Source organism: Anolis carolinensis, chromosome 6 (assembly GCF_035594765.1).
Source record: "Anolis carolinensis isolate JA03-04 chromosome 6, rAnoCar3.1.pri, whole genome shotgun sequence".
NCBI classification, from domain to species: domain Eukaryota; kingdom Metazoa; phylum Chordata; class Lepidosauria; order Squamata; family Dactyloidae; genus Anolis; species Anolis carolinensis.
Genome location: NC_085846.1, coordinates 49481525 through 49503497, shown reverse-complemented (window position 1 = coordinate 49503497; position 21973 = coordinate 49481525). Strand labels below are relative to the sequence as shown.

Here is a 21973-nt window from a genome sequence, read left to right as displayed (position 1 = left end):
AAAAAATTCGTGACGGGTAGGGATTAAACTTTTCTTAGAGAATCATTAATGCAAAATAATTTAGAAACCAGGCTCCATCAATAAACTTCAGTGTTCACTCAAGACAGATAAACTTCAGTAGACACTTATGGGGGTTAACCAGTAAACATTCATGAGTAAACCAGTTTTTTAAAAAAAACCTGAAAAAGATTGGGGGGGGGGTGAACTCCTAACCCCCCCCCCCCCCCCAAGCTACAGCCCTGGGAAGTCCCCAAGTTATCAAGCAATGAACAAGATAGGATCTGTAGATTTGTTCTTAAGTTGAATTTGTTTGTCAGTCGGAACAGCCACACACACACACACACACACACACACACAAGCTTTGGATAGCATAGGGAAGGGTTAACACCCCTGTGATATTTGTTTTGCTGACTGTGCCCCTGTTCAGAAGATTTCGCTTCACTTTTTGTCCCTGGGATAACTGGATTTTGAAAAAAAAAATGGCTCATTGTGAAAACAAGAACTGGTGATAAAGATTAGTTTAGTAACTTTTCTCCATGATAACTCTTTTAAGAGTGAATTTCCATTGCGAGGGGTTGATTTCTCTCATGTGCTGTTGTCTCACCCCCGTTCTTAACTAGGAGTCTTTTTTAAATCAGTTGTTTGTAACTCGAGGACTGCCTGTATTGGCATGAATTAAGTTTGCTCTATTTCGAAGTATTTTGGTGAAAGCTTGCTTTGGAATTGGCGATGCCTATGGCTTCATTAAAGACTTGCTCTTTGTAAAGGTAAAGATTTCCCCCTGACATTTATTTATTTATTTACTACATTTATATCCCGCCCTTCTCACCCCAAAGGGGACTCAGAGAGGCTTACAAATAATATGTACATACAATAGATTATATTATTAACATAACACAATATTAGCATTACATATTATTATATTGTACTATACCACTATACTGTAATATTATTAGTAATATTACATGTAATACATAATATATAATATTATTATATTGTATTATTATTATTATATTGTATTACATTACCACATTATTATCAATATTATATGTATACACAATATATTATATTATTATATATTATTTTATATTACATTGCGCGCGCGCGTGTGTGTGTGTGTGTATTACTTACTTACTTAGGCGATCCCTCGTAGTTCAAAGATGATGGTCTTCCAGCCGTGGGGACCTGTAAGTGGGTTATTAGGTGGCTGAAGAGACCTATTCTTGATCTGCATGTTCTACTGCAGTGAGGACATCGGTTTCCAGGTAGAAGGCGTTCCCGGTCAGGGTTGGCTTGACGGGCCTTCCTCTTGGCACGTTTCTCCCTTAAGCCCTCCATCCGGGCCTCTTCAAACTCCGCAGCACTGCTGGTCACAGCTGACCTCCAATTAGAGTGCTCGAGGGCCAGTGCTTCCCAGTTCCTAGTGTCTATTCCACAGTTTTTAAGGTTGGCTTTAAGCCCATCTTTAAATCTCTTTTCCTGCCCACCAACATTACGTTTCCCGTTCTTGAGTTCGGAGTAGAGTAACTGCTTTGGGAGATGGTGATCGGACATTCGGACAACGTGGCCAATCCAGCGGAGTTGATGGCGTAGGAGCATCGCTTCAATGCTGGTGATCTTTGCTTCGTGCATTAGTTGGTGATGGGGGGGGGAGGGGCCTCCAAATGATGGCACAGGAGATAAGGTGGAACTATCTTCCTGGCTCCCCTTCTTTGCTCTGGCCTCAGAGTACCAGCATGACATGAAGCCTAGTCGTGCCTGACTGGGGGTTGGTGCTCATCTCCATTTCTAAGCCGAAGAGCCGGCGTTGTCTGTAGACACCTCCTAGGTCATGTGGCTGGCATGACTTCATGGAGCGCCGTTACCTTCCCACATAAGCGGTACCTATTGATCTACTCATGTTTGCATATTTTTGGATTGCTAGGTTGGCAGAAGCTGGGGCTAATAGCAGGAGCTAACTCTGCTCCCTGGATTTGAAGTGCCAACCCTTTTGGTCAGCAAGTTCAGCATCTAAGCGGTTTAACCCACTGCGCCACTGAAGGCTCCCCTGCTCTTTGTGGTGAAGCATAAACCTGCCAGAGCTGGTCATTTGAAACAGATCAATATAGTTGCCTGAGTTTTTGAATAGCTGTAGGAAGGGATTTGTAATGTATTCATAAATTGACCATATAATCCAAATAAATGTTACAGTAGAAGATAATACTGAATAAAGTAATGTTTGTTGCTTTTGCCTTCAAACCTTCACATTTTTTTTGAAAAAAGTAACCTATATACTTAGCTTTTTCTCCAATCGCAAAATGAAAACAAAATCTGCAATATAAAATGAATACAATTGTATGAATGTTTATTTCTAATTACAAGAAAGAGAATCAGTCCCTCATTTGTACAAAAATACCTGAAAGATTACAAATAAGTTCACTAGCAAAAGAAAGAACAATGGAAAGAGCTATTTACATTGTGAAGCAATGTATAAGGAGCATGAGGTTTTGTCTCTTACGTTAATACTTTTGCATTCCCTGAACACTTTCATTCCATTTTGCAGTTAAAATTCTTGCCTTCTGACAATATAATTTATAAGAAGCAAGTTTTGCCACTGGAAAGGTGCATTGATTGGTTAAAATGGTCAGGTACTTAGTGCAGAAAAGATAAGACAAAACATCTCAAAACGGAGGCACATGTTTCTTCAAGATTACTTCAACAAATAAAAAAGCTGTACTTAAAAAACCATCAACAACAATTTAACTTACCTAGCATTTTTTAATTACCAAATGATTTGGCATTTTCCTTCTCAACATATTCCAAGATTGCTACATGACATATTGTATTTAGCAAATAAAAAATTACAGGCAAAATAAGCAAAATTCAACAGGCTCCAAAAACAACCCTGAGCATCCCTCTTTACATTCATGTCATTTAAATACAAACAAACAAAAAAAAGGAAGTCAAATGTCCTTCAGTCCTTGGTTTCTAAGCTGCCAACCAACTTTATCTGCTGGAAATATTTAAGGGTTTTCAAATTTTAATTTCCAGCCAAAAAAATGGGGGAAGGGGAAGCTCAATAATGGTATGCTCAAGTAATGCAGCCACCACTTTGCTGTGGTTAAAGTTGGGAAAGTGTATAAAAATAGCAATCTACATTCATGATCATGATAGTCAATGTTTTGTTCTCAAATAAAATAAAGATGGAAGTTTTATAAATATGAAACAATTAGTGGGTATTGCATTAATGGAATTAAGCCATATAAACACTTATATTTCTAAAATTCTACTTGATCTTATCGAAAAAGTGGTGAGCGAGAGTATTAAATTTATATCGATCACTTTTAGGAGAGCTGGAACAGAAAATGCTGGATGAAATTGGAGGTTTAAATTAGCTTAATTTGATGTTTAAGAACATTGACAAAAAGATCAATTAGAAATGTAATATGTACAAATAAAATCAAGAAGATTGCAGTAAAAACTAGATCAAGTTTCTTTATCATACATGTAGATACTTCATGGCAAAAGGCTGCTAAAATGTGCCCCATAAACTAAAATACAGTGTTTCCATACCATTTATAATTCAGCTCATATGTATTATTCAAGCTGGTTGCATTATCTTAAGCTACTCTCAGGACCATTGAAATATTTTATGAATTTTTAAAAATTCCATTCAGATGGGCTATTAATTAGACAAGATAATCACTCTAATTGAATTGTTTATGTTTAATTCTATATAATAGTTGGACACAGCGAAAAGACACTCAAATTGAAACACTAATTCTGAAAAATCCTAGGTTGCTTTATAAACCATCCAAACTGTACAAACACTGGACTGTTCACAGTCATGAATGGTGATTTTACTTTAATGCTATGACCAGAAATAAAGAGCATTTATGTATATGTAAATATGGGATAACGTTAATAAGAAATGTCCCTGGTTCAGATGGTACAAATTCTCCATGTAACACAGTCCATGAACACAGGTATGTGGAATTAACAGTATTTGGTCCAGCATGATTATACAGACAGATACCACTTGTCTATGACCTAAACCCAAATTATCCAAATTATAGCCAGGAAATCATATCTATCAGGTGGAAGATTATAGAGCAAACATTATAGGTGAACCAGGACTGAAGCAAGAAGAAGCTAGTTTGCCAGATACAATCAGACCTTAGTACCCACAGGTTCTGTATCCACGGATTCAACAAACCACAGCTTGAAAACATATCTAAAACATTCCAAAAATCAAACCATGATTTGGCCAGGCAATGATTTGAGGAATAGCCTCTTGCTGTTTCACAGGTCCTCCGAAACTTGTTTTGAGTTATTTACTATTTTAAAAAGGATGCCATTTTACTATGTCACTGTGTATAATGGGACTTGAGCATCCACAGATTAGGGTTTCAATAGGGGATTCTGGAATCAAACCCCAGCGGATACCGAAGGCCCACTGTACTGGCACAAATTCTTTAGTGCATATATCCACAAGTATCAATTGACAAAAGTGACAATAACGAATCCCAGCCTGGTCAAGATGGCTGGAAATCTAGCCTCCAAATAAAAGTTTCAGTTTATTAAACTGCCAGTCCTATTGTACATTATTCTATATTCTAATAGTGGTACTTACATATATTTCTTTTGTTGAACTGAAAAGCTATCTGACAGTCCTTGATAGATTATGTCCACAGTTATTCATACACACGCATAATGTAAGCTTTGGCCTACACTTAGAGGGCAGTACTGATCTCATGTGCTTACGAAGCTGTGCAGCATACTATCTGCTCTGTGATAAAATCTGAAAAATTAAGAAATACTGCTAAAAATAAAAACACAGAATTTGTGCCATAACAAATCGAACACTTAACTCTTCTTTTCCACACCCAAAGTAACAGAGCCTCCACCACCCCCAACCCCCCATTGTAGAATGGAGGGTTGACTGATAACCCACCCAGATTAGATTAGGTCCAGACTATTTGTGAATGGGGTTATTAAAACCTTGCATAACTGTCCAGCCCTAAAGTACTGCCTACAGGCCGCAGCTATTATGATCAAAAAGTCATTCCTCTCAAGAATATGAGTGGCATTTGTTTTTTGTTTTTTTCAGATTTTCATTGATATCGTTCCTTCAAGAACATCACCTGAGGTCTGCAGAAAGGTCAGACATCTGGATCCTAGTTCAGCTGTAGCAAATGAACACCACACAAGACTGAGTGATACACAGATTCTGTGTAAATTTAAAAGCTGAATCACTTCCTAATACAGACCACATGCAATATCCCAAAAAGAGGAGTGCAAAACATAGACAAAAATAGTGAGTGATCAATAAAAAAGTAAACACACTAAAATTTAAATTGTCAAGATTCTTCCAGGGCAAGAGTTCTTTTTCAATTATTTTGCTTCACCAACTTGATTCTGTTAATTGGATCAGCCAAGGGACAGTTTCCAGTTTTGTTTAGTGATTTTACAACTTTGGAGGGAGAATGGTGCTTGGGACATTCTGCAGCAATCATGCTCAGGTATGACACAAACCAGCAAAATCTTAGTCTGCTGGCACCAGCTCAAATGATCCCTTTTTGAGTGCCAAGGTGCATATGTATTTTAAAGGACAACTACAAGTCTGCCAATGCCCCAGCGTGAACTTCCGTGTACGTTTTTTCTTTCGCAACTCCAGTCTGTGGGCAAAGCCAGTCTTCAACATGGACTTGAACAGATGTCATAAGGCCACACGGATGCAGTGGTGTTTGAGTTTACAGGGCAACACTCCCCTATTGAGTTGGTAGAACTCAACAAGCTGAATTAGGTCAGTGAATTTGGTGCTCCCATCATCAAGGCTTAAAAATATTTGTCCATCATCTTCACACTGGAGAAATTAAAACATAAATACAAACAGAGTTTTAAAGGTTATTTTAAGTGTATTTATTATATTTTAATCTGTTTTTACTATAATCCACACTGTATTATTTAATTTTTTAAAACTTTTGTATTGCACTTTTAAACTATGACCAAAGTGTGGGATTGTTAGTGCCTTGAGTCCCCACGGGCAGAAAGGTGGGGTATAAATAAAGTAAATAAAAATAAATTACTTCAAGGTTAGATAGAAAATAGCTTCAGGGAAGGATGTTAACTCGCAGGAAGTATCTCAGGCTAAGGCTAAATTATAGAAGTGTTCATGAGTAAAAAATCATCTGTAAAACAATTCTGAAGTTCACCATCTAAATATCACATTTCATATTTTTGATTAACTCCATTTCTCTCCTGTCTTCCTCCTCTTACAGACCACTTTCAGTTATTCTTATCCTGAGTGCAAGAGTTTTAGTAATCTGGGATAGACAATGCTTTACATATTTCAATTCATATCTTTGATTTGAGTAAATACAGGAAGTCCTAGGGTTACAGGCAAGAAGAGTGGTACATAAATTAAATAAATAAAGATAGGTTCTGTAGGTCTGTTCTTAATTTGAGAGTTTACAATGGAGTAAACAACAAAACCACTGAACCAAATCACACCAATTTGGCCACAAAAGACATAGTCATCCAAAATATGTCTTTCAGCCTAGAAAAATAGTCCAAATTACAGAGGATGAGGAAAAGCCTTTCTCCCCCTAACTGCCAGTTAGAAAGGTAGGCTCTGCTGCCTTTAGCCCCCCCCCCCCCCCCCCCCCGCTGCCCTTAGGCCCCGCTATTCGTATCCTAGCAACTCCCCCAGCCATAATGGCGCCCAGGGCACAGGCAGAGTGCACTTAGGCCTGATCCACATTGCCTATAAAATACAGATTATCTGATTTGAACTGGATTATATGGCAGTGTAGACTCAAGGTTCTTCCACACAGCTATATTACCCATTTATAATCTTATATTATCTGCTTTGAACTGGATTATCTTGAGTCCTCACTGCCATATAATCCACTTCAGTGTGGATTTTATACAGCTGTTCAGAAGGGGCTTCATATAATCCACTTCTAAGCAGGTAATATAAGATTATAAATATAATATGAAGTAATTACTGTGGTATAATAATACAGAACAATATAATTTCTAAAACCAGGACAGTAAATAAAGAGCAACACTCTGAAAACAGGGAAATTGGGAATTCCAGAAAGGAAACATTCAGGGCCAGCTAACACTACCCAACAAAGGATTCCCCCAGACAGGAAGCAGCCAGGCTTTGAAGCTGCAAGACCATTAAATGCTAATCAAGGTGCCTAATTGCAGCATTCATACCTGCCACACTGAGACTATTAATTGCTATTCAAACGGGTCAACCAAGGATTCCTCAAGGTAGAAAGCGGCCAGGCTTGCAAGCAGCAAGACTATCCAGTGCTTTTCAACCTGGCCAACCAAGATTTCCCCTAAATGAAAAATACCCAGGCTTTGAAGCCACGAGGGTATGCCATCCCATTCAACCTGGCCTAGCAAGGATGCCCTATGTAGAAAGCAGCCAGGCTTTTAAGATGCAAGACTATTCAATGCAATTCAATCTGGCCAAACAATGATTCCCCTACAAAGGAAGTAGCCAGGCTTCAAAGCAGTTCTTTGACTGAGGTTGCTACTCAGTTACTCCAGAAAACGGTCAGGCTTTGAGGCTGCAAGGCTATTCACTGCTATTCCACCTGGCCAACAAATTATTCCCATAAGCCACAGCAACACATGGCCAGGCAAAGAGTGTGACAGATAAAGTTTTGGATAAAATACAGAAGTGTTAAAACCTCTGTAACTTTTCTTTTGTTGTCTGTATCCTTATTCAGAAGAGTCCATCCCATTTTATGCCCCTGTGACAATTGCATTTTGAGTTAGATTTCCTCTAACTTCCTATTGTCTCAGCCCCGTTTGTAACTAGAAGTTGGATGTAAGTCGGATATCTGTAACTCGGGGACTGTTTGTACAGTACTTTTCTCATGTTTCTGTTAACTATGGCACTAAAAAAATATTTTTTAATTGTGGTTTACATGTTATAATGTTAGTTCTTCCACCAAAAATAAACACAGGCTCCTGAGAAATTCTTAGCAAATGCTAAAACAATTGCTATACTTACCGGCAAAATCTGAAAATGTTTGATTTTTTGATGATGACAGAGTGTGAGTACAAATGCCTTTGGATTACTTTGGCTATCCCGAAGAAGAAATAGCCTTGGGAGGAAAATTATAAGTTTTTTATTAAATTAACTAGAAGTACTCTCATATAATTTTTTTGTATAAATCTGAACCTAAATGTATTCACAATTACTAAAGTAATCCATACTTTAGAATTGTGAAATGATTGCAAATTATAACAGCAACAATAAAAATAAAAATTACAAAGGCAGACCAAGAAATATAATGCCTCAGCGCTAAGGAAATGATCCTTGGAAAATATATGCTTTGCATGCAAAAGGTTTCAAAGTAAATCGGAGCTGCTTTGCCAAAACTCCTCAACCCAAGTAGTTAGTTACAAGTCTCATTTTTCAATTTAAAAGTGTAGCTTTTTGCTCTTCTAAAATCTGTGTACTAAAATGCTTTAATATGCAATACAAAATACATCTTCGCCTATTTCATTGTATATCCAAACAAGAGAATAAATAACTAGCACAGTGCAAAAAAACCAGCACAAAAACAACTACCGTATATACTCGGCAGCTACTGGTAAATTTCAAAATAAAAATAGATACCAATAAAATTACATTAATCAAGGTATCAGTAGGTTAAATGTTTTTGAATATTTATCGTATTTCAAAGAAAAACAATAAGTGGAAAAGTAGGGGCAACAAAAACAATATGGTATCAACAATAATCTAACAACAACAACAACAACAACAACAACAACAACTTCATTTGGATCTCACCCTATCTCCCCATGGGGACCTAGGTCAGCTGCCAACATAGTAACAGGCAAACATTCAATGCTTATATCGATAATGCAGAGCTATATATATATCTCTCTAATTATAGATACTAATTTCACATATGCATTTTCCCTAGAAACGTTTGCAAATCCTCTCTATGTGTGTGTGTGTGTGTGCATTTCCCCTACAATATTTGCAAGCTATATATATATATTCATATCTATCTAGACATGTCTATATATATTTGTTTGTTCATTTCCCCTGTAATATTTGCAAGCCCTATATATAGGTAGGCAAGAATATATTCATATCTATCCAGATACCACTCTTTACATAATTATATCTATATAGGATTTGCAGTGACTTGCAAACATATGAGGGTAAATTCATATATAAAAATAATGTATATGTATGGCTACATATGTACAGGTACATAGATCTATATGTATATAGGATTTGCAAAGACCTGCAAACATATGAGGGGAAAATTCATATATAAAATTAATGTAGCTAGATAGATAGAGAGATATATATATATGGAAAAGCTTGTAAGGGATTAATGCCTATATATCTGTAGGAGAGTTTAACAAATATTTTAGGGGGAAATGCTTTCATAAGGTTAATGAATATATATTTTTCTTCTTCCTGACTTGCAAGGGCGTCTTTCCCTTTTCAAAACATTCCCTTGATTAAGAGCGAGGGAGGCTTTGCAAAAGAGAACATAAGAGCGAAATATATCATATATTGCAAGCAATAGCCTGCAGGCTCCGTTGCCGGCCTTGAATTTGACCCCATTATAAGCCAAAGGAGGCTTTTTCAGCTTTAAAAAGGGCTGAAAAACTCAGCTTATCTTCGAGTATATATGGTATGTAATACTTCTCAAACATATTCCAACAATTATAATGACAACGAAAAGTTACATTACATCATAATGTAATGTAATTGTGCTTTCATTACAATGCAAATGATCTATTAATAAAAGTTTGTTATTTGTGATAAATTACTTTTGAGCTACACTGTAGATAATATTTCACTAATGGGCTGACTATAGCTGGGTAGATATAAGGCACTTTTCCTACACACCAGCAAAAGAAGATAATGTGTTTTCTTTTCCAAGGATTGGGATGTTGCAGGTTTTTAAGACTATGTAAATAAGAACACTGAAATCATGGATAGCCCAAGATCTCATAAGTCATAGTAAGAAATTCTGCCCATCTCCAGAACATGCATACCCATCTACGAGACCCTGCTGTTTAATAATCCGGTGTGATTCCTCTCTAGAGATCCTGCCGTGAAACCAGTGTTGTGCCCTATGAATACCTGAAGGAGAAATAACAGTTAATACATATATATTGTATTACATGTGTTTTAAGCTCATATATTCAAACCTTACAATACCTGCACCCACTTAATCCTGATATCTCCCTTCTTGCCCTCTCATTTCACTCTATATTAGAGAAACTGCATGTGCATTACCAACAATACAACTCCAAAATGAAGTTAAATTATTTCATTTACAGAATATGTGTGAAACTATTCTATATGTCTGCTAAAAATTAGATAGCTAGGCATTTTCACCTTCCTATCTAGATATGTATACAGTGTTTTTATAACTTTTAACACTTGTCTCTCCTCCTGTCTGGCTTAAGCTCATCGCTCTGCTGCTGGAACTAGAAGCTTCTGATCTCCTAACTTGCTACTGCTTTACCATTTAAAATGCTTTTTCCTTTTTGAAAATTATCCCCAACAATTATTAAAGCACTGCAGCAGGCACAGTTAAACCCTTTTTTAATGTCTTCTACCATGGAAACACTATGATGAGTCAATCCAAAGTGAATCAAGAGATAGTGCCAAAATATTACACTCCAGGCCAGAAGTCACTCAGAGCACCACAGGGGTACAATAGAGAACAACTACAAGTAGAACTCTGGTTGATGCAATTGAACTCAAACTGAAAGGACATTCCGCTGTTGATGTGCTCAGAGCTAAAACAAAAGTTTGAAGCTGCAAAACACATTATAGGAATATGAGGTGTGAGAAGCAGAAATCAAGGAAGCTACACATAGTAAAAGACGAAATGGACATTGCAATACGTTGCATGATAAGATAAAGTAGACAGGAATACAACATTTTCTGTAAGATAATGTCGTAACTCAACCTGAGCATGAGATGGGGCCCATTCAGCCAGTAATTGTCCCTGCATCCACTTTTTCAGAGGACTCTGGGTTTGGGCCTGACATGCAGCTAGAGTTTGAGCCTGCTATACAGCCAGAGTTTGTCCCAGTGGATTCTGGGACCAGAGACCAGAGACACTCGCTTATCCAACGTTCTGGATTATCCAATGCATTTTTGTAGTCAATGTTTTCAATATATCATGATATTTTGGTGCTAAATTCATAAATACAGTAATTACTACATAGCATTACTGTGTATTGAACTACTTTTTCTGTCAAATTTGTTGTATAACATGATGTTCTGGTGCTTAATTTGTAAAATCATAACCTAATTTGATGTTTAATAGGCTTTTCCTTAATCTCTCCTTATTATCCAACATATTCGCTTATCCAACATTCTGTCAGCCCGTTTACGTTGGATAAGTGAGACTCTACTGTACTATCATTTTCTTAGTTTTTATTATGGTCATAGAAGCTGGACAGTGAAAAAGCTAATAGGAAGGAAATGAACTCATTTGAAATGTTGTGCTGGACAAGACTTCTACTGATACTGTGGACAACTAAGGAACAAATAAATGGGTCCTAGAGCAAATGAAGCCTAAACTCTTTCTACAAGCCAAGATGACTAAACTTGAATACCTTATTTGGCCATATCATGAGAACTGATAGATTCAATCATACCACTTGGTCTTCTATACCTGAGCAGAGTATCTTGGAGATCTCTCATATGAATTTCCATTAATCAAAGTCCATTTGATGCCAGTTAACAAACAACAAATATTAATTTCTTGACCTAAATCAGGTGCCTATATACTGACACAATCTTGCAATTTAGGACATCAGCCAGCTATCAGCTACACACCAAGTCAAAATGGGAAAACAAGCCAGGGGAATCTTAGACCTTTTACACTTTCTGTAGTATTTCAAAATGCTGTAATTTTTCTAAGAGCAGGCCACTTTTTCCCAATATGTGTTGGAAACAACTGATACATTCAATGGTTTTATATGTAGATGCAATTTGTTTTTCTTTTACCCACCATTCGGGGCATATTTACACTAACCATTTATGTAAATTTCAAGCTGGCATAGAAGGAAGTGATTTCAGTGTGCAGATGCTTAGACTGGTAATTGTGGAACCAATTTGAGGTCTTGATGGTGATTACACATACTGCAGAGGGTGACCTCAAACTGGTTCCAGGATATGTAATACCCACAGCATGACAACCACTTTTTCAACTCCCCACTCTGTAATATTCATATGTGCATCAGTGGAGCACTCCAGGTGTCTGCAAATAATGCATTCTGCAGATCCAATTTTGCCATGCCTTTGTGGCAGTGCTCAGTTAAAAATATCATTGGAGGAGTGTCGTAATCTTTCTGATTTGTCCTCCACAATTTGAAAGCAAATTACTTACAAAACAGAAAGAAATAGAAAGGGGCAAGAGGAGTGAAAAATTAGACATAGAGTAGGCAGGACTGGATGGAGGGAGGCGGTACTTCCTTGGATCAAAAGACCTGATTGGTTGGCTCTGCCTATTAGAATGGCAAGAAATAGTAGCCATTACAGAATGCCCTACTCCACCGTTGGAAAATTTGGAGAACAAGTGTTGAATATAATAGATAAAATCACATTCAGGTATATTAACAATGCCTGCAAACTTCTATTACTATCAATCTATGCAAGGAATAATAAACATCTGCATCAAAATGTTTTGTACCTTTTTTATCAGCACTCAGAATGGTTTTAACTAAGAAATTGCAATGCGCTAAGGAAGTGGCTCATCTTAAATAATGAATACTGTTGGATCTAGTATGACATAAAAGGTTTAATACTCTTAGAGGGTAAACTAGGAGATACATGTTTATTGATATATGGTAAAACTTAGCTGATTTCATAAGATTTGTTATAGAATTAGTGATATTTTGGAAGATGAGGATTCATGATTATTTACTGGAAAGGGGAGAAAATATATGTATACTGTGTCAGAAAATTGTGTGGGGAATCTTTTCTATTTGTAAGTGTTCTTAGGTGTGGGCATCAAACAACAGGTCTACCCATGTATTGCAATTCTTCTTACCTGTGCTCACTGTGGAAGGATGAACTGGACTTTGGATCCCCAAGATAGTCATCCTTGTACTGCGTTTCTGCAGAACAAAGAAATGAATATAAAATACCAGTCAAATTGTTAATACCGTATTTCATACATTCTAAGGTGCCATTGATTATAAAATGCACACTTTCAAGCTTTGATTCTAAGAAAAAATAAATTTCAAGACTGGGTACTCTAATTAAATATATTTTATTCAAAAATGCTTAACACCAGCTTCCTGTGAATTCCAAGTAATCATGAAGTTCACTACATGCTTTCTGGTCAGTTTCTGTCTGTTGTCAAATATTCTACCCTAAACTATTTGCAGGAAAAGTGTTTCTTATGTGCTTTCAAATCATTTTTGAAGCTGGGTGTGATTTGCCAAAGCTCACTCAGGCAATTTCCATGGCTAAGTGGGAATTCAAATCCTTTTCTACAGAGTTCAGCACTCAAACAACTCTATCACACTGATACTTCTGGCACAAAAAACAGGGCCAAATATTGTGTGTGTGTGTGTGTGTGTGTTTGTGTATAGCCCCCATGTTACAAACAAGATAGGTTCTGCAGGTTTTTTCTCAAGTTGAATGTGTATGTAAGTCGGAACAGCCGACTCTCCCTCTCCCTCTCTCTCTCTCTACACACACACACACACACACACACACACACACAAGCTGTACTTGCCCATGCGTTGTTGTGGCCCAATCTGGTTTAATGAAAAAACTCAGAAAAGAGTTCTATCTCCCACTCTGGACCTTCCACAGATATATAAAAAGAAGCCTCCCACAGGATGGTAAAACATGTGGGTGTCCTCTGGGCAACATCCTTGCTAATGGCCAGTTCTCTCACACCAAAAGCGGCAAGGCTATTCAAAGGCAATCTAGTTGGTCAATTGCAACATTTCTTGCAGTAAATAAAGAACATCACTCAGAAAACAGTGGAATACAGACATGAAACAAGGGGGGGCACCAAAACCTCCCAACAAAGGATTCCCTCAGGAAGGAAGTAGCCAGAGTTTGAAACAACAAGGCTGTGTGTGTGTGTGTTCATTCACTCAGTCGTCTCCGACTCTTTGTGACCTCATGGACCAGTCCATGCCAGACCTCCCTGTCAGCCGTCGCTGCCCCCAGTTCCTTCAAGGTCAAGCCAGTCACTTCAAGGATACCATCCATCCATCTTGCCCTTGACAGGCCCCTCTTCCTTTTTCCTTCAATTTTCCCCAGCATGATCTTTTCCTAGCTTTCCTATCTTCTCATGATGTGGCCAAAATACTTCATCTTTGCCTCTAATATCCTTCCTTTCAGTGAATGATTCCAGTGTTTTGCTGTCTGTACCCCTATTCAGAAGATTTCACTTTCTGTCCCTGTGATAATTGGATTTTGAAAAAAATGGCTTGTTGTAGAAACAAGGATTGGTGATAGAGCTTCAGTGGAGACACCTTTTTCCTGTGGTAACTTTTATAGGATTGAATTTCCCTTCCTAGGGGTAGATTTTTTTCACTTCCTGTGTTCAAAACTATGAGACATTTGTAAGTCAGATATTTGTAACTCAGGGACTGCCACACATATATATAAACATATACGCACACATATATTTGAGAAAACTCATTCTTAAATGGAAAATGACAATTTAAACACTGGAATCATTCACATTGCTCATGTGGAAATTAGCTTTTAATTATGAGCAACCTTCAATTAATTTAAACGTTATGAGCAACCATGTCACTCTAGTATGGATGTCAAATGGAAATATTATTCTGTTCAGTTCATGTAGACATTTTCAGTCAGTAGGAGCAACCAGAAATGATTCTGCGATAAAAACCTTTTGGGTCATGCTAAGGACTAATTGATAAGTAAATAGGAGAAGTTGACTTACCCTCCAAGCATGTCCTTCTTCTAAGGCTGCATTCTGTGCTTCTGCAGGATTTTCAATAACTCTTCCTATTTGTCCAGAAAAATCCATTGCAACTAAGGAATTTTCAGACACACTTCTCTGGCGGGATTTGTTTTAAAGAAACAATTGGTTATTATTTAATTGCATAGAATTTAAATGTTTCTCCAATTCTTCTATTTACATTTTAAAACTAATCTTTTATACAGATGAATACAGTGCAAAGGATGCAATTCTTATCTACGGTAATTTTTTTTTAAAGTACAAGCATTTAAGCAATGTTCTTCCTGCTAAATGAAAGTCTCTGAAAACTGCAGTTTTCAAAGAATATTAACAACTCAACACTTATCTGTGCAAAAATTGGAATGTGTTTTTTGTATGTGCAGAAAACAGCATTTCTTTGAAGAAAATGTGCTTTTGTGCTTATGTTATGCTTTAGCACTTGGTCTGAGGAAGCAAGGCTTTTCCTGAGTTACTGACTTGTTTGGCAGGGGGTGCCTCTGTCTCCGGAGCTCAGCAGCAAGAAGAGGAAAACATTTTTTGTCAGAACTGGAACAAGCACAACTATGTCAGTACATATACACAAAAATAGATGGTGAAGAAGTCGCTGCAGCGACAAGCAAAGCCTGCACTATTTCTGTTGTCTTGCCAAAGTGCCAGATAGTTGCTCTGAGGAAGCTCAGCAGCCTGGGACCCATGTATCTATATTTCAATCTACCAAGGATGATGAAGTTTTTTTGGTGGTGTGTGTGTGTATGTGAGTGTGTAAAAAGTGAAATAGACTCTCCTGGAAGGGCAAGAAATTGGAAGGGATGGCTCTAGGGAGAAGGATAATATCAAACACAGAAGAGAGTTACCTGGAAGAATGTTTCACAGAGAAGAATGTTTCAACCTTGGAATTACAATTGTTTCTTAGTACAATGGAGCCTCTACTTTAAAATGTCCCAACTTAAGAGCATTTTGGGTTAAGAGCTGTCGCTCAGCCCAGGTTTCACTTTGACATAAAAGCAGCATTTTGAGTTAAGAGCTAATGCCAGATGAAACGCTAGCCCAAGAGTACAGGGCTTTAGGGCTTCAAAGGAATGGATTAATAGCATTTCAATGGGAAAATTTGCTTTGAGATAAGTGTTTTGAGTTAAGAGTACAGTCAAGGAAGGAATTAAACTCTCAAGTCAAGGTGTTACTGTAGTTTCATTTGCAGAAAGCCTTACGGCTGAAAGAATTACCACCAGAGAAGATGAATGGGTTGCTTACCTGTAACCATGTTTCTTCGAGTGGTCACCTGTGAAATCCACACATATGGGTCACCTGTGGAGTTTTGGAATTCTCTAGAAGCTCTTAAAGATACATTTTGGCAGAGGTCCCGCCCACTCTCACCTTGTAGTATATATAGCCAGTGGGAGGGGCCAATGCACCAGTTCCATCACCATGAGAAGGTAGCCAGAAACTGAGGCATGATGTGCTGCGGGGAGGATGGGTGGGGATGTGTGGATTTCACAGGTGACCACTCAAAGAAACATGGTTACAGGTAAGCAACCCATTCTTCCTTCTTCGTGGTCCCTGTGAAATGCACACATATGGGTGACTAGCAAGCTACCAACCTGTAAAGGTGAGCATCATGCCATTCATGAAGACAGGATTGCCCTCCCGAAGGCGGTGTCCTTCCTTGAAAGGACATCCAACTTGTAGTGTGACACGAATGTGATTGGTGTCACCCAGGTAGCTGCACGGCAGATATCTTCTAATGGAACACCCCTCCAGAAGGCATGAGATGAAGCCATTGCTCTCGTAGAGTGTGCTTTCACTGTGACCAGTGGATCACGGCCTGCGAGTTGGTAGGCTAGATGTCTGGTAGTGACAATCCATGATGACAAGCGCTGTGGTGTGACTAGAAGGCCCAGAGAGTCCTGACGGTACTTCAAAAAGCGTCGGGGAGACTTCCTATGTGGGCGAGTCGGATCGTTGTAGAAAGCAAGAGCGCTCCTCGCATCAAAAGTGTGGAGGGAACATTCCAAGGGAGTAGATGGAGACTGGAAAAAGGCGGGAAGGACTATGTCCTGGGATAGGTGAAATTGGGATACCACTTTTAGCAAGAAGGCGATGTCTGTGCGGAGAACAGCTTTATCTTTGTGAAAACGTAGATATGGTTCATCCACCCTTAACACGCAGAGTTCATCTGCCCGCCTTGCTGTCGTAACTGCAATCAAGAAGGCCGTCTTCCATGAGAGATGTTGCAAATTTACAGTCGTCATTGGCTCAAAGGGTGGTTTGGACAACTGAGCCAAAACTAATTTCAGGCTCCATGCCGGAGTTGGTGGGCAGGTAGGCAGGTAAAGGTTTTTATGGCCCTTCAAGAACAACCAAATTAAGGGATCCACAAAACAGGATGGTTGTCCAGCCTTCTGACGGAACCAAGAGATAGCTGCAAGATAACACTTGAGGAGATTGACAAGCCCTTCTGAGAGAGGGATAGGAGGAAGTCCAGTATCACTGCGGTAGGGTCCGAGGAAGGGTTGACGCCAGCCTGTTTTGTGAATGTGCAGAAACGTTTCCACTTAAAAGTGTAGGATTTCGTAGTTGAACTTTTATATGCTGCATCAATAACAGCTTTCACCGGGTTTGAAAGTCCTGCTGCAGCCTTATTCTCCAAGCCGTAAGATGAAGTGCCTTCGTATCCGGGTGCCATACTTGCCCGTTCTGTGATGTAAGGATGTCCGTCCCATAGCGGAGGCAAAGCAATTCCCCTTGAGATGCCTGGAGGAGAGGTCCGAACCAGGGTTGCCGGGGCCACCAAGGGTTTAGCATTATACACTCTCCCCCGTCTTCTAATAGCTTTGACTATTAGTGGAATGAGTGGAAAGGCGTAAAGCAACCCGGGTGCCCAAGTGTAAAGGACGGCATCCCCCAGGCATCCCGACGACCTGTCTGGGGGAAGCCAAGCACAGAAGAGGGGGCACTGAGCATTCTTGGGGGTGGCAAACAAGTCCACTGTTGGGTGACTCCTGGACCTGAAGATGTTTTCCAGTTCTTGTTTGTGAACTTGCCACTCGTGACAAGAGTTGGGGGTCCTGCTCAGTGCATCCGCCAGTGAATTGTCCTTCCCCGGGAGGTAGAGAGCTGAAAGATGAATCCCCCTGGGTAAGCACCAATTCCAGATTTTGAGCGTTAGCACTATCAGACTGCGGGACCGGGTCCCACCTTGCTTGTTAATATAGAACTTTGTCATGGTGTTGTCAGTGAGGAGACTAACAGTGCGGACTCAAAAGCCCTTAGCACCTTTTGAACTGCAAGCATCTCGAGTTAATTGATATGCCAGCATCACTCCTCCAATGAACAAATGCCCTGAACAATGAGGTTGTCCATATGGGCAACCCCAGCCCAACAAGGAGGAGTCCGTCATGAGTGTCTTGGAAGGTCTCAAGTGGTGGAACGGTATGCCCTTCTGGGCATTGCATCGACACATCCACCAACGCAGAGAGTCACATATGCTCCCTGGCATGGTAAGCATGGTTTTTGGACTGTCGCAGAGAGTGTCGAACACTGACAGGAACCACGTTTGGAGGGGAAGCATCCTCAGTCTGGCAAAAGGCGTGATGGACATTGTAGAGGTCTAGAGCCGACTGAATAAGGTCCACGTGAACATCGTGATATTTGAGGATTTTGCGAACCACTGCGCTCATGGCTGCGAAGCAATCGTCTGGTAAGAAAGTTCTTTTTCGCAAAGAATCGATGAGGGCGCCAATAAAGTGAACAGACTGGGACTGTTGTAGGCAAGATTTTTCCTGGTTTACAACTAAACCAAGGTCCTGGAGAAGAGACAACTTTAGGTCAATATGAGATAAAAGTTGGGCCTTGGAGTTTGCAACAAAGAGCCAGTCGTCAATGTAAGGATATACGACCACTCCCTGCATGCGAAACTTGCGTGGTTTAATATAGGAGTTCACCCCCTGAAGGTCTAAAATTGGCCAAAGGCCGCCATCCTTTTTGGGCACCAGAAAATATCTGGAAAAATAGCATCTGTGAAGGTCCGAATCTTTTAAGGGTTGAATAGTCCCCCTGGGTGAGTCCCCCCGGGTGAGAAGGGCGGGGTATAAATTCTGGAAATTCTGGAAATAGCCCCCTTCAACATGAGGGAGCGTATTTCCTTCAAAAGAAGGGCTAAGGAGTGTGTGGATCAGATATATCCCATGGGGGGCAGGTCCTTGAATTCAATGGCATAACCTCTATTAATGATGTCAAGGACCCATTTATCAGAGGTGATGTGCCGCCAAGCGTCCCAAAATAGGGCAAGACGGTCTTGAAATGAGATTGGGGAGCAGAAGGAACCCATAATATGGGCCATGGCAGGCGAAGGATGCCAATTAACTTGGGTAGGCGAAATGGCCGAAAAGTTGTGAGGAATAACAAAAGAAGAACAAGGGTCGCCAATTAGGGCAGACTCCGGGCTTTCGATTTCGGGTTGGCTAAACGTGCCGCCTCGGAGCGTAGGCCTGTCTGGCTCTACCCTGTTGACGAAGAAACGGTTCTCCTTGATGAGGTTGGCTGAGCTGGAAAGGGAAGTCATTGCCCCAAAGGCGCCGGACTAGTACACCTACGCGATAGGGGAGTATAAGCAGGCCGGCGGCGCACTTGGTTGGAATACTGCAAAGGAAGGCCAAACTTATATGCCTTGCAGTTGCTTCCCATCCTGCTTTCTCGCGCTCTTGCTTTCCGCAGAAGAGCCTTTTTGTTTTTTTGTCTTGGCCTTCTTGGGAGGAGGTGCGGCCGTTGCCAGGGCCGATTATAACAGTACGTGGGCTGACTGGCTTAGGGACAGTGCACCCTTGGCGGTTGATGAGCCAGCGGGTTCGGAGGCCACTCTTTTAACGGCTTGAGGAGGAAGTGGAAGAAGTGCCTGCTCACACAAGAGTGCCTTCAGGCGTGTTTCGCAGTTGAGGGGTTAAAGATTGACAAATAGAGCAGGATTGTGCCACATGGCCTTCTCCCAAGCAGAGCATCGAGTGGCCGTCTGCGTCCAGGAGTTTTCCCCAGCATTGGGAGCACTTTTTAAACAAGGCTGCCTTTGAGGGTGGGAACTGCATATGGGGCAGGAACTGGCCTGAGAGGAGAGCGTAGTCAAGCGGTCCGGGTCAAACAGGAGCAACAAAGTCCAAATAGAAGGCAAAGAGTAGTCAAAGAGTCCAAATCCAAAGTCCATGTCCAAAAGATCAAAAGGTAATCGAGCAACAGAGAAATTCCTAACTGCCTGGAGCAGCGGAAAAAAGGAACTGGGGTGTTGGCCCCTCCCACTGGCTATATATACTACAAGGGGAGAGTGGGCGGGGCCTCCACCAAAATGTATCTTTAAGAGCTTCTAGAGAATTCCGAAACTGTCTGCGCAGACATAGAAGACCCATATGTGTGCATTTCAGAAGAAACACCTTTTTCCTTCCTATCTCTTCTTTTCCTTTCCTTCTCTTCACATAACACACACCAAAATAAATATACATTTTCACATGTCAGAAAACAGATGTCTGTTGTACAGAATGATAGACAAGACATATATAGATACATGATGTATGGTATACCATATGGTATGCCATATGTTATAGAAAAGGGATTGCTCATTGGAAGACAAGCATAAGCTTCATCTACAAGTCTGATTGGCCAGACTTATTTCCAAAGCAATTCCAGTGCAAAGGAAAAATGTGCAAACGCCTCTTTTACAATCTCATCATCTCATCTTTTTTACCCTCCCTCCCCTTGATCCTTTATTTAATGACTTCAAAGTCACTGCCTATAAGGAAGAAATTCCTTGTATAAACTGTTGTACATAAGTGAAAAGAGTCTGTATATGAAAACTATAAACTCACTACGGGAGTGGTGAAGTGTGGATGCAGAGCTTTCCTTTGTTGTGGAATTCTATAGTTCTGGTACAGCAACATTCCATACTGAGGATTGGAGAGAGAGAAAGAGAGAAAAGAAATCAGGCAGCTGCCTAATAGTGCAGAGCTGTGTGCTCTTCTAGATTTTACCTACCAGCTTTAAAGAGCTAATTGACTTACTTTCCATGACACAATCATGTTTGTACAAAGGATATGATTATCTTCTCCCCAAAAGACTGTATGCATGCATGGCACAAGTGTTACATATAATATAGTATGTGGTCAGTGGGAACTATTTGCTTGTGCACCAGGTTGATCACTGGATTTTATGGTGTTCTCTAGTAAAACATCAAAAAAGCATACTGTAATTTATGTTATATATTTATTGGTTTATTTACTTAATTATATTGTTTGTTTAAATTATACCCCACACTTCTGCAAAAACTGTCATAGACACAATTTTAATAAAAATGGAGACTATCTTCAAGCCTTGCAGTGGCCTTCTTATGGAAATTTGCCCCAAAACGGAAGGGAAAACAATACCTTGAGGAGCCTAAAGGCTGTCATCCAGCATGTTCTGCTTTGCTCATCCTCTGCACACAGCAACCGTAACTCTTTAGTTTCATTTCTTGCTTTTTTGGACTGCAGATCAAAGACATTACAAGACAATCACTCATAGCAAATGCAGGATATCTATAGAGTATGATATACTAATTAATTTATATAACAGTTACGATGTTCATGTTATTTCTAAAAGACTTCCAGTCACCCCAATAAAGTACTATATTTAATTGAGTCGAATGCTCACTTTTCTTTATAAATCACATCACTGTGATTTATAAAGATGTGATTTAAAAAGAAAAGTGAGCATTCAACTCGATTAAATATGGTCCTTTATTGGGGTGGCTGGAAGTCTTTTAGAAATAACATTAAGGTGCACATTAGATTTGATGGCACACCTAAACCTGCCTGCACTGTTGGGCAAATGATCCTAACTGGGACAGGGGAGGGAGAGGCAGCAGCGGTCATGGAAAGGCTGGTGGGAAGCTGATGGGACAGTGAAAAGGTTGGTGGAAAGAACAGATGGAGGGGCATGGGTTTCCACCAGCCTTTTTGTGGCCAGGATTTGAATGCGATTTGAGTGCTTTGAATGCG

The 21973-nt window shown here is 39.8% G+C and overlaps 1 protein-coding gene across 6 annotated transcripts in view; it reads right to left on the bottom strand.

Moving 5' to 3' along the window:
• Positions 1-2323: 2323 nt before the first annotated feature.
• The window catches only part of grb10 (growth factor receptor bound protein 10), a 119853-nt gene continuing 100203 nt past the window's right edge, over positions 2324-21973 (bottom strand). For all 6 annotated transcript variants that reach the window (XM_062957534.1, XM_008112941.3, XM_008112942.3 and 3 more), the window contains 7 exons: positions 21362-21460; positions 20807-20884; positions 14940-15056; positions 13056-13122; positions 10036-10123; positions 8018-8111; positions 2324-5845 (listed from right to left, as the gene is read on the bottom strand). In XM_062957534.1, coding sequence (XP_062813604.1) covers positions 5699-5845; positions 8018-8111; positions 10036-10123; positions 13056-13122; positions 14940-15056; positions 20807-20884; positions 21362-21460 — 690 coding nt within the window. In that variant the 3' untranslated portion in view covers positions 2324-5698. The remainder of the gene's footprint in view (positions 5846-8017; positions 8112-10035; positions 10124-13055; positions 13123-14939; positions 15057-20806; positions 20885-21361; positions 21461-21973) is intronic.